The sequence below is a fragment of the Mandrillus leucophaeus genome, unplaced genomic scaffold, assembly GCF_000951045.1.
Source record: "Mandrillus leucophaeus isolate KB7577 unplaced genomic scaffold, Mleu.le_1.0 Scaffold35, whole genome shotgun sequence".
Taxonomy (NCBI): domain Eukaryota; kingdom Metazoa; phylum Chordata; class Mammalia; order Primates; family Cercopithecidae; genus Mandrillus; species Mandrillus leucophaeus.
The window spans coordinates 2,614,056-2,625,447 of NW_012103698.1; the positions used below are offsets into that span (position 1 = coordinate 2,614,056).

Sequence of the window (11,392 nt, forward strand, 5' to 3'; positions counted from 1 at the left end):
TTTTTTGAGATGGAGTCTTGCTCTGTCACCGAGACTGGAGTGCAGTGGCACGATCTCGGCTCACTGCAACCTCCACCTGCCAGGTACAAGCGATTCTCCTGCCTCATCCTCCCGAGTAGCTGGGACTACAGGCGTGCCCACTGCGCCTGGCTAATTTTTGTATTTTTAGTAGAGATGGGGTTTCACCATGTTAGCCAGGCTGATCTCAAGCTCCTGACCTTGTGATATGCCCGCCTAAGCCTCCCCAAGTGCTGGATTACAGGCATGAGCCAGCACGCCCAACTGGGACTTAAACTTTACCTTGAAATGAGAGGAGAAGCCATTGTGGGGTTTTGAGTTTTGTTTTGTTTTGTTTTGTTTGTTTGTTTGTTTTTTTCATTAAAAACAAAACAGGGCCAGGCATAGTGGCTCATGCCTGTAATCCCAGCACTTAGGGAGGCCAAGATGGGAGGACTGCTTGAAGCCAGGAGTTCAAGACCAGCCTGGGCACCATAGTGGAACCCTATCTCTATTAAAAAAAATAAAATAAGACTGGGCATGGTGGCTCATGCCTGTAATCCCAGCACTTCAGGGGGCTGAGGTGGGCGGATTGTGCAGACCGCCTGAGCCCAGAAGCTCAAGACCAGCGTGGGCAACATGGTGAAACCCCATCTCAATTTAAATAAAATATTAACAAATTTTGACTGGACGCGGTGGCTCACACCTGTAATCCCAGCACTTTGGGAGGTTGAGGCAGGTGGATCGCCTGAGGTCAGGAGTTCAAGACCAGCCTGGCTAACGTGGCAAAACCCCGTCTCTACTAAAAATACAAAAATTAGCTGGACTTGGTGGTGGGCGCCTGTAATCCCAGCTACTCAGGAGGCTGAGATGGGAGAATTGCTTGAAACCGGGAGGCAGAGGTTGCAGTGAGCCGAGATTGTGCCATTGTACGCCAGCCTGGGCAACAAGAGTGAAACTCTGTCTTAAAAAAAAAAAAAAAAAAGTGTATGCCTTGAAGTATTCAAGATATAAACCTATGAGGAGGGAAACATTACTGGATTATCACAGGACATGTAAACAGTTCAGTTTGTAAGATTATCATTGGTGGGGTTTTTGTTTATTCTGATTTGACAAACAAGATGTTAATTAGTGTTCACTGTGTGATGAGCTAATGCAGGTGATAGTGAAATAACATTAGACATTTGAGTTGCAATAGAGTAGGAATATATGAGTGTGGCCAAAATTAGTGGGAAAGCTATTCTGTTGCTGAGGAAGAGAAATGTATCTAATGCGATCCTTGTCCTGTAGAGGAAGAGGAGGTGACATACACCGTCATTAATCAATTCCAGCAGAAGTTTGGTGCTGCAGTAAGTATTGTCCTCAATCATTACTAGTATTGCCTGTATGTAGGTATCATGTCTGTGTCTCATAAATTTCTTTATTATAAGATTTTTTTTTTTTTTCCTATTAATTCAACGTAGTATTTGGTGGCTGCTATATGCCAGGCACTGTTCTGAGATCTGGAGTAAAACCATTTAGACAAAGTTCCAGCGCTCCAGGAGCTTATATTCTAATGCAAGACAATAAACAAATGCTTATATTTTAGGTGGCAGTAAGTGCTGGGAATAAAAATAAAGCATGTTATGGGGACTAGAGTGACAAGGAGGTCCTATTTTATGTGGGATAGACAGAGAAAACATCTCTAAGCAGGTGACATTAGAACAAAGACTTGAGTAAGTAAGGGAACCATGTAGATATCAAAGTGGAGAACTTAAAGGCTGGACGCTGTGGATCACACCTGTAATCCCAGCACTTTGGGAGGCTGAGGCAGGCGGATCATGAGGTCAGGAGATAGAGACCATCCTGGCTAACACGGTGAAACCCCGTCTCTACTGAAAATACAAAAAACTAGCCAGGCGTGGTGGCAGGCGCCTGTAGTCGCAGCTACTCGGGAGGCTGAGGCAGGAAAATGGCGTGAACCTGGGAGGCGGAGCTTGCAGTGAGCTGAGATCGCGCCACTGCACTCCAGCCTGGGGGACAGAGCGAGACTCCGTCTCAAAAAAAAAAAAAAGTGAAGAACTTAAAAGTGGAATTAGCAAGCACAAAGGCCCTGAGGCTGAAATATTCCTAGCTTGTGTGGATGAACAGCAGGGAGGTCAGTGTGACAGGACCACAGTGAAGAAGAATGGTAGGGGATGGAAGAGGGCAGGAGGCAGTTCACTTAGGGCTTTCTAGACATTGTAAACATTTTGAGTTTGACTTGAGTGAGATGGAAAGCCATTGGCAGTTTCAGAGAAGAGTCAGAATTTTTTATTTATGTTTTTTTTTGAGATGGAGTCTCGCCCTGTGGCCCAGGCTGGAGTTCGGTGGGACAATCTTGGCTCACCTCAACCTCCGCCTCCCAGGTTCAAGCAATTCTTCTGGCTCAGCCTCCCAAGGAGCTGGGATTACAGGCATGCACTAGCACGCCCAGCTAATTTTTGTATTTTTAGTAGTAGAGATGGGGTTTTGCCATGTTGGCCAGGCTGGTCTCAAACTCCTGACCTCAGGTGATCCGCCTGTCTCAGCCTCCCAAAGTGCTGGGATTACAGGCATGAGCCACTACGCCTGGCCCATGGATGCATTTTTTTTTTTTTTTTGAGACGGAGTCTCACTCTGTCGCCTGGGCTGGAGTGCAGTGGCCGGATCTCAGCTCACTGCAAGCTCCGCCTCCTGGGTTTATGCCATTCTCCTGCCTCAGCCTCCTGAGTAGGTGGGACTACAGGCGCCCGCCACCTTGCCCGGCCAGTTTTTTGCATTTTTTAGTAGAGACGGGGTTTCACCGTGTTAGCCAGGATGGTCTCAATCTCCTGATCTCGTGATCCACCCGTCTCGGCCTCCCAAAGTGCTGGGATTACAGGCTTAAGCCACCGCACCCGGCCTATGGGTGCATTCTTAAAATGAGAGTTAGCTATCAACAGGTTATTTTTTAAGTCTGAACTGAAGATTTTTATAAAAAAAAAAATAGTATTATTGAGATATGATCCACGTGCCATACAATTTATTTAGTTAAAACGTACAACTCACTTGCTTTTAGTATATTCACAGAGTTGTACATAAAGCAACATAATAAATTTTAGAATATTTTCAATATACCAGAAAGAAACCTCACACCCCTTATCCATCACTCCTAATCACTCCTCAGCCTCTGGCAACCACTAAAACTGCCTGGCCAACATGGCGAAACCCCATTTCTACTAAAAATACAAAAATTAGCTGGGTGTGGTGGCAGGTACTTGTAATCCCAGCTACTGGGGAGTCTGAGAGGGAAGAGGTGGAGGTTATAGTAAGCTGAGATCATGCCACTGTACTCCAGCCTGGGAGACAGTGAGACTCTGTCTCAAAAAACAACGAACAAAACAGGCCGGGCACGGTGGCTCGCGCCTGTAATCCCAGCACTTTGGGAGGCCAAGATGGGTGAATCACGAGGTCAGGAGTTCAAGACCAGCCTGACCAACATGGTGAAACTGTCTCTACTAAATACACAAAAATTAGCTGGGTGTGGTGGTGCGCGCCTGTATTCCCAGCTACTCAGGAGGCTGAGGCAGGAGAATTGCTTGAATCCAAGAGGCGGAGGTTGCAGTGAGCCGAGATCACACCACTGCACTCCAGCCTAGGTGACAGAGTGAGACTCTATCTCAAAAAAATAAATAAATAAATAAAAATAAGTAAATAAATAAATAAAATAATAAAATATGTAGTTTTTTTGACAGGCTTTGTTTATTTAGCATAATGCTTTCAAGGTTCATCCACATTGTAGCTTATATGAGTATTTCACTTATTTTTATTGCCAAATAATATTCCTTATAAATTAAAACAAATTTTTTTTTTGAGACAGGGTCTTTCTGTGTCACCCAGGTTGGAGTACAGTGGCATGATCACAGTTCACTGCAGCCTGGACCTCCTGGGCTCAAGCAATCCTCCCACCTTAGCCTCGCAAGTAGTTGGGACTACAGGCATGTGCCACAACATCTGGCTAATTCTTTTATATTTTTTGTAGAGACAACGTCTCATTATGTTGCCTAGGCTGGTCTCAAACTATTGGGCTCAAGCAATCCACCTGCCCCGGCTTCCCAAAGTGCTGGGATTACAAGCATGAGACACCACAGCCAGCCACCAAATCATATTCTATTCTATGAATATACTACATTTTATTTATCCATTCACCATTTGATGGACATTTGGGTTGTTTCTTCTTTTTGGTTATTGTGAATAATGCTACTATGAACATTCATGGACAAGTTTTTGTGTGGATGATTTTATTTCTCTTGGGTAGTTACCTAGGAGTGAAATTGCTAGATCATATGGTAACTCTGTGTTTAACTTTTTTGAGGAATGGCTAGACTTTTTTCCAAAGCTGTTGCACCATTTTACATTTCTACCAGCAGTCTGTGAGGGTTCCAATTTCTTTACATCCTTGCCAACACTTATCTGTAATTTTGAGTATAGCCATCCTAGTGGGTATGAAGTGGTATCTTATTGTGGTTTTGATTTGCATTTCTGTGATGGCTAATGATGTTGAACATTTCCATGAGCTTACTAGCCATTTGTATAACTTCTTTGGAGAAACGTCTATTTAGATCATTTGCCTTTTTTTTTTGAGACAGAGTCTTGCTTGGTAGGCTGGAGTGCAGTGGCATGATCTTGGCTCACTGCAACCTCCACCTCCTAGGATCTCAAGCAATCCTCCCACCTCAGCCTCCTGAGTAACTTGGACTATAGGCATGTACCACCATGCCCAGCTCTTTTTTTTTTTTTTTTTTTTTTTAAGAGATGAGGTCTTGCTATGTTCCCCAAGCTGGTCTTGAACTCCCGGACTCAAGCAGTCTGTCTTCCTCAGCCTCCCAAAGTACTGGGATAACAGGCGTGAGCCACTGCACCCAGCCTTAATTTTTATATTTTGTGTAGAGACAGTTTCTCACTATGTTGCCCAGGCTGGTCTCAAACTCCTGGGCTCAAGCAATCTGTCCTCCTCAGCCTCCCTCAGTGCTGGGATTACAGGCATGAGCCACTGTGCCCAAACCTTTTCCTATTTTTTAATTGAGTTTTAATAATTATTTTTATCATTGAGTTGTAAGAATTATTTATGTATCAACAGATTATTTAAAGGGTCTATGACAACAATAAGAAAAAAATGAGGGTAAGAATTGTGGTCAGGCATGGTGGCTCACTCTTGTAATACCAGCACTTTTGGAGGCCAAGGCAGGCAGATCACTTGAGCCCAGGAATTAGAGACCAGCCTGGGCAACAAGGCAAAACCCACCTCTACAAAAAATACAAAAAATTAGCTGGCCATGGTGGCACAGGTCTGTAGTTCCAGCTGCCTGGGAGGCTGAGATGAGAGGATCAGCTGAGCCCCGGGGGGGTCGAGGCTGCAGGAAGCTAAAGTAGGAGGATAACTTGAGCCCAGGAGTTCATGCCGCAGTGAGCTATGATCTGCACTCCAGCCTGGAGGACAGTGTGAGACTGTCTCAAACAAAACAAAACAAAAACAAAAATAAAGCTTTTGCTCTGAAAGTTTGAAGAGGTAATTAGGAGTTCTCATCAATAGAGAATGCAGCTTTTGTTGCCAGTTCTGCAGCCATCTTTGGTTGATTGGGGATGAAGCTGAAATTCAGTGCCATTTTCTCATCATTGATGAGAGATACTCAGAATTTAGAACACTTTATGCTCTCTAAAGGGAGATATGTTGCTAGTGTAAATTACTATGCCTTTCTATTATTGAATAATTTACCTATAAAACGGGGAGAATCTTGTATCATGTAAAAGTTTTTATGAATGACGGATTAAGGATTATAGAATTATATAATGAAATAGGATAAGATTATAGATAATCAAAGAACAAGAGTGTGTACCTGGGGTACCATTATTTTGTTTTTTTGTGTGTTTTTTTTTTTTTTTTTTTTTGAGATGGAGTCTCGCTCTGTCGCCCACGCTGGAGTGCAGTGGCCGGATCTCAGCTCACTGCAAGCTCCGCCTCCCGGGTTCACGCCATTCTCCTGCCTCAGCCTCCCGAGTAGCTGGGACTACGGGCGCCCACCACCACGCCTGGCTAGTTTTTTTTTTTGTATTTTTTAGTAGAGATGGGGTTTCACCAGGTTAGCCAGGATGGTCTCGATCTCCTGACCTCGTGATCCACCCATCTCGGCCTCCCAAAGTGCTGGGATTACAGGCTTAAGCCATGCGCCCGGCCTTTTTTTTTTTTTTTTTTTTTTTTTTAACACAGGCTGAAGTGCATCATCATGGCTCACTGCAGCCTCAGCCTCCCAGGCTCAAGTGATCCTCCCACTTCAGCCTCCCGAGTAGCTGGGGCTACACTACAAGTGTGAACCATCATGCCTGGATAATTTTTTGTATTTTTTGTAGAGACGCTGCTTTGCCCAGGCTGATCTCAAACCCTTGGGCTCAAGCGATCCTCCTGCCTCAGCCTCCCAAAGTGCTCGTATTACAGGCATGAGCCACTGTGCCTGGCCACTGTTTCAGTTTTGAGTAATTCAGTGAATCCGAGGCTTTAAGGGACCTGAAGAGTCCTTGTTTCCGTCTTTCTGAGCAGTGGATACTCTGAGACTTAGCCACCACATACATTCCTTTCAGATATGGTAAATTGCCCTGTGTTAGGGCATGCCATAGTTTGCATGAGGAATCTTGTCTTAAAGATTATAATTTTGGTCCAGGCTTGGTGGCTCACACCTGTAATCCCAGCACTTTGGGAGGCCAAGGCGGGTGGATCACTTGAGGTCAGGAATTTGAGACCAGCCTGACCAACATAGTGACACTCTGTCACTCCTAAAAATACAAAATTAGCTGGGTGTGTTGGTGCGTGCCTGTAATCCCAGCTATTTGGGAGGTTGAGGGAAGAGAATCACTTGAACCCGAGAGGTGGAGGTTGCAGTGAGCCAAGATCACGCCATTGCACTCCAGCCTGGGCAACAAGAGTGAAACTCTTGTCTCAATTAAAAAAATAAAAACAGATTATGAGTCTTTCTCTGTAGCATCAGTGGTAACAAAAAGTGTCTGAGTTTTCAACTCTTATTGTCATTTGGGGTCTGAGTGATTTATTTTCCAGCTGTGGAACACTTTTGCTAAAACAAAAAAAAAGAATCAGAAGTATTCAGTGCTGATTTATGTGTGTATGTAAAACATACTGTTTTGGATTAATCAAATTTTGTGAGTTTAACAAAGATGATGCACTTTGTTTACTGCTGACGATTGTACTTGTGCCAATAATGATGTTATCGTGCCAACATTTATTCCCTGAAACTTTTTCCTTTCCTTCTTTTTCTTACCAGATACTCCATATCAAGAAGCAGAATGTCCTGAGTGTGGCAGCAGAAGGAGCGAATGTGTGTCGCCACGGCAAACTGTGCTGGCTGCAGGTCAAAGATTTTTGAAAACTTTTTGTTTTGAAGTAATTATAGAGCCACTGGTAGATTTTTTCTTTCTTTCTTTTTGAAAATTGTATTTTAGAGATGAGGTCTCACTCTGTCACCCAGGCCACAGTGCAAATCAGAGCTCACTGCAGCATTGAACTCCTGGGCTCATGCTGTCTATCCTGTCACTTTAGCCTCCTGAGTAGCTGGGACTACAGATGAGTGTCACCACACCCAGCCTTGTTTTTTTGAGATGGGGTCTTGCTGTGTTGCCCAGGCGGATCTCAAACTCCTGGCCTCATGTAATCCTCTTGCCTTAGACCCCCTAGTCACTGGGATTACAGGGATAGGCCACTGCACCTGGCTCACTGGTAGATTTATTAATTGTTTTCTTTCTGTCACCCTAGTGTCATTGTTGCATAACTTGTTGGAATGTTCTTCCTTCTCCTGGTACTCAATTTATTCTTTTCAAAAGGAAAGAGCTTCTGTCTCCTGTAAGGAGAATCTATGAGATTCTTTTTTTTTTTTTTTTTTAAAGCTCAGTGGCAAGAATAGGTTCACTGTTAAACCATCAGTGCTGTCTCTCAGGCTCTGCTGGAGGTCCTTCCCAGTTCTGTTCTGTCACCTTCGTTCTATGAAGAGTGTTGTCTCTTTTCATTCTGAGGTGGTAGCTTTCCAGAGCAGGTTTCTCACCACATCATTTTAGTTTCCCTGGACCTGGAAGATATCAAATGAGAGTCTCTATTATCATTACTATTATTATTATTTATTATTGTTATTATTATTATTTTGAGACAAAGTCTTGCTCTGTCATCCAGGCTGGGGTGCAATCGTGGCCCATTGCAACCTCCGCCTCCTGCGTTCAAGCGATTCTCCTGCCTCAGCCTCCTGGGTAGCTGGGATTATAGGGATGTGCCCCTACACCTGGCTAATTTTTGTGTTTTTAGTAGAGACGAGGTTTCACCACGTTGGCCAGGCTGGTCACAAACTCCTGATCTCAAGTGATCCGCCCACCTTGGCCTCCCAAAGTGCTAGGATTACAGGCATGAGCCACCACCCTGGCCAATATTTTTTAAAAGTTCATAGTTAGCCTTGAAGAATAGCTAGAGGATGGATAGCCTTTGGGTCCCTCTTCCTTTACTTTTTTTTTTTTTTTTTTCTTCCAGAGATGAGGTCTTCCTATGTTGTCCAGGCTGGTCTCAAACTCCTGGTCTCAAGCGATCCTTCTGAGTCAGCCTTACTGCAAAGTGCTGAGGTTACAGGCTTGAGCCACTGCAGCTAGCCAAGCTTAGCTTTTAGATGACGAGGTTTGAATTAGCAGCACAATACAAATTACTTAAAACAACCCAAAACTTCCATCTACCAAAACAAAAGAGAGTAGTCTTCCTGGTAACACAGGTCTGAGCAGTCCTAGGTTATTTCCTAAATTGTCCCCTTTGGTTTTCTGGGTATCAGAGGAACATGCAGTTGGCTATAGGTGTCCTTTTTCTTTTTCTTTTTTTTTTTCCTTTTTCTTTTCTTTCCTTTCTTTGTTTTTTTTTGTTGTTGTTGTTGGTTTTTTTTTTTTTTTTTTGAGACAGGGTCTTGCTGTGTTGCATGGGCTGGAATGCAGTGACACAATCTTGACTCACTACAACCTCCGCCTCCCAGGTTCAAGCGATTCTAGTGCCTCAGCCTCCTGAGTAGCTGGGATTACAGGCATGAGCCATCATGCCTGGCTAATTTTTGTCTTTTTAGTAGAGACGGGGTTTCACCATGTTGGCCAGGCTGGTCTCCAATTCCTGGCCTAAGGTGATCTGCCCACCTCGACCTCGCAAATTGCTGGGATTACAGGTGTGAGCCACTGTGCCTGGCCTACAGCTGTCCTCTCTGCAACTGGAAGCAAATTAATGGACACGTTTTCCCCAACCAGATCCCTGGGCTTGTGTGTTTAATTTTTTAAATAAAAGCATCGCGTGCACTTGTATTAAAAGCAAAAAATAAAAATAAAATTTATGAGAGAAAAAAATCTCCACTCCATTTCAGAGGCACTCCTTTTTTTTTTTTTTTTTTTTGGGTGGGGGATGGAATTTTGCTTTTGTTGCCCAAGCTGGAGTGCAGTGGCACGATCTAGGCTCACCACAACCTCTGCCTCCCAGGTTCAAGCAGTTCTCCTGCCTCAGCCTCCCGAGTAGCTGAATTGCAGGCGTGTGCCACCACGCCCGGCTAATGTATTTTTAGTAGAGATGGGGTTTCTCCATGTTGGTCAGGCTGGTCTCGAACTCCCGACCTCAGGTGATCCGCCCGCCTCGGCTTCCCAAAGTGCTGGGATTACAGGCATGAGCCACTGCACCTGGCCAGAGGCACTACTTGTTTTTGAGATGGAGTTTTGCTCTGTCGCCCAGGCTAGAGTGCAGTGGCACAATCTCAGTTCACTGCAACCTCTGCCTCCTGGGTTCAAGCAATTCTCCTGCCTCAGCCTCCCAAGTAGCTGGGACTACAGGCGCCCGCCACCACGCCTGGTTAATTTTTGTATTTTTAGTAAAGAGGGGGTTTCACCACGTTGGCCAGGCTGGTCTCGAACTCCTGACCTCGTGATCCGCCTGCCTCGGCCTCCCAAAGTTGTAGGATTACAGGCATGAGCCACCGCGCCCGGCCCAGAGGCACCACTTTTTTTTTTTTTTTTTTTAAAGAGTTGACTAGGCCAGGCACCATGGCTATTCACCGTGGCTATTCACCGTGGCAAGGTATGGGGGAAGGGGTGTGCCACCCACGCCCCCAGGAACCTGCCCCTGCTCAGCTATCCAGAGGCCCTGTGAATTTAGGCCTTTTCTTTTTTTTTTTTTTTTGACAGACTCTTCAAAATTAATAAGAGAAAAAAAAGGGGCCAGTCATGGTGGTACACACCTGTAATCCCAGCACTTTGGGAGGCTGAGACAGGTGGATCACTTGTGTCGAAGAATTCAAGACCAGCCTTGGTAACATAAGGAGACCCCATTGCCATATTAAAAAAAATTTTGGCTGGGCGTGGTGGCTCACGCATGTAATCCCAGGGAGGCCAAGGCAGGTGGATCACCTGAGGTCAGGAGTTCACGACCAGCCTGGCCAACGTGGTGAAATCCCGTCTCTACTAAAAATACAAAATTAGCTGGGTGTGGTGGCACGCGCCTGTAATCCCAGCTACTTGGGAGACTGAGGCAGGAGAATTGCTCCTAGGAGATGGAGGTTGCAGTCAGCCGAGATCATGCCATTGCACTTCAGCCTGGGCAACAGATTGAAACTCCATCTCCAAAAAAAAGTGGTGGCTCACGCCTGTAATCCCAGTACTTTGGAAGGCCTAGGTGAGTGGATCACCAAACCTAGTCTCTACTAAAAATACAACAAATTACCTGGGCGTGGTGGCAGGCACCTGTAATTGCAGCTACTTAGGAGGCTGAGGCAGGAGAATCGCTTGAACCAGGGAGGCAGAGGTTGCGGTGAGCTGAGATTGTGCCATTGCACTCCAGCCTGGGCAACAAGAGTGAAACTCCATCTCAAAAGAAGAAGTTTTGTTTTAATTAAAAAAGAAAAAGAGAGTCTATCTCTATCACCTAGGCTAGAGTTCAGTGGTACAAACACAGCTTACTGCAACCTGGAGCTCCTAGGCTCAAGTGATCCTCCCACCTCAGCCTCCCGAGTAGCTGGGATCACAGGTGCACCACCATGCTCAGCTGATTTTTTAATTTTTTGTACAGATGGGGTCTCCGTAAGTTTTCCAGGTGGTCTTGAACTCCTGGGTTCAAGAGATCCTCCTACCTTGGCCTCCCAAAGTACTTATGATTACAGGCGTGAACCACCTTGCCCAGCCTCCCTGTGGGGTTTTTTATTTTTATTTTTTATTTTTTATTTTTTTTGAGGCGGAGTCTCGCTCTGTCGCCCAGGCTGGAGTGCAGTGGCCCGATCTCGGCTCACTGCAAGCTCCGCCTCCCGGGTTCCCGCCATTCTCCTGCCTCAGCCTCCCGAGTAGCTGGGACTACAGGTGCCGC

General features: G+C 45.3%; 1 protein-coding gene across 2 annotated transcripts in view; it reads left to right on the forward strand.

Moving 5' to 3' along the window:
• Positions 1 to 11,392, forward strand: part of EXD1 (exonuclease 3'-5' domain containing 1) — a 58,513-nt gene that overhangs the window by 28,293 nt on the left and 18,828 nt on the right. For both annotated transcript variants that reach the window (XM_011989305.1, XM_011989306.1), the window contains 2 exons: positions 1,288 to 1,346; positions 7,308 to 7,394. In XM_011989305.1, the coding sequence (XP_011844695.1) occupies positions 1,288 to 1,346; positions 7,308 to 7,394 (146 nt within the window). The remainder of the gene's footprint in view (positions 1 to 1,287; positions 1,347 to 7,307; positions 7,395 to 11,392) is intronic.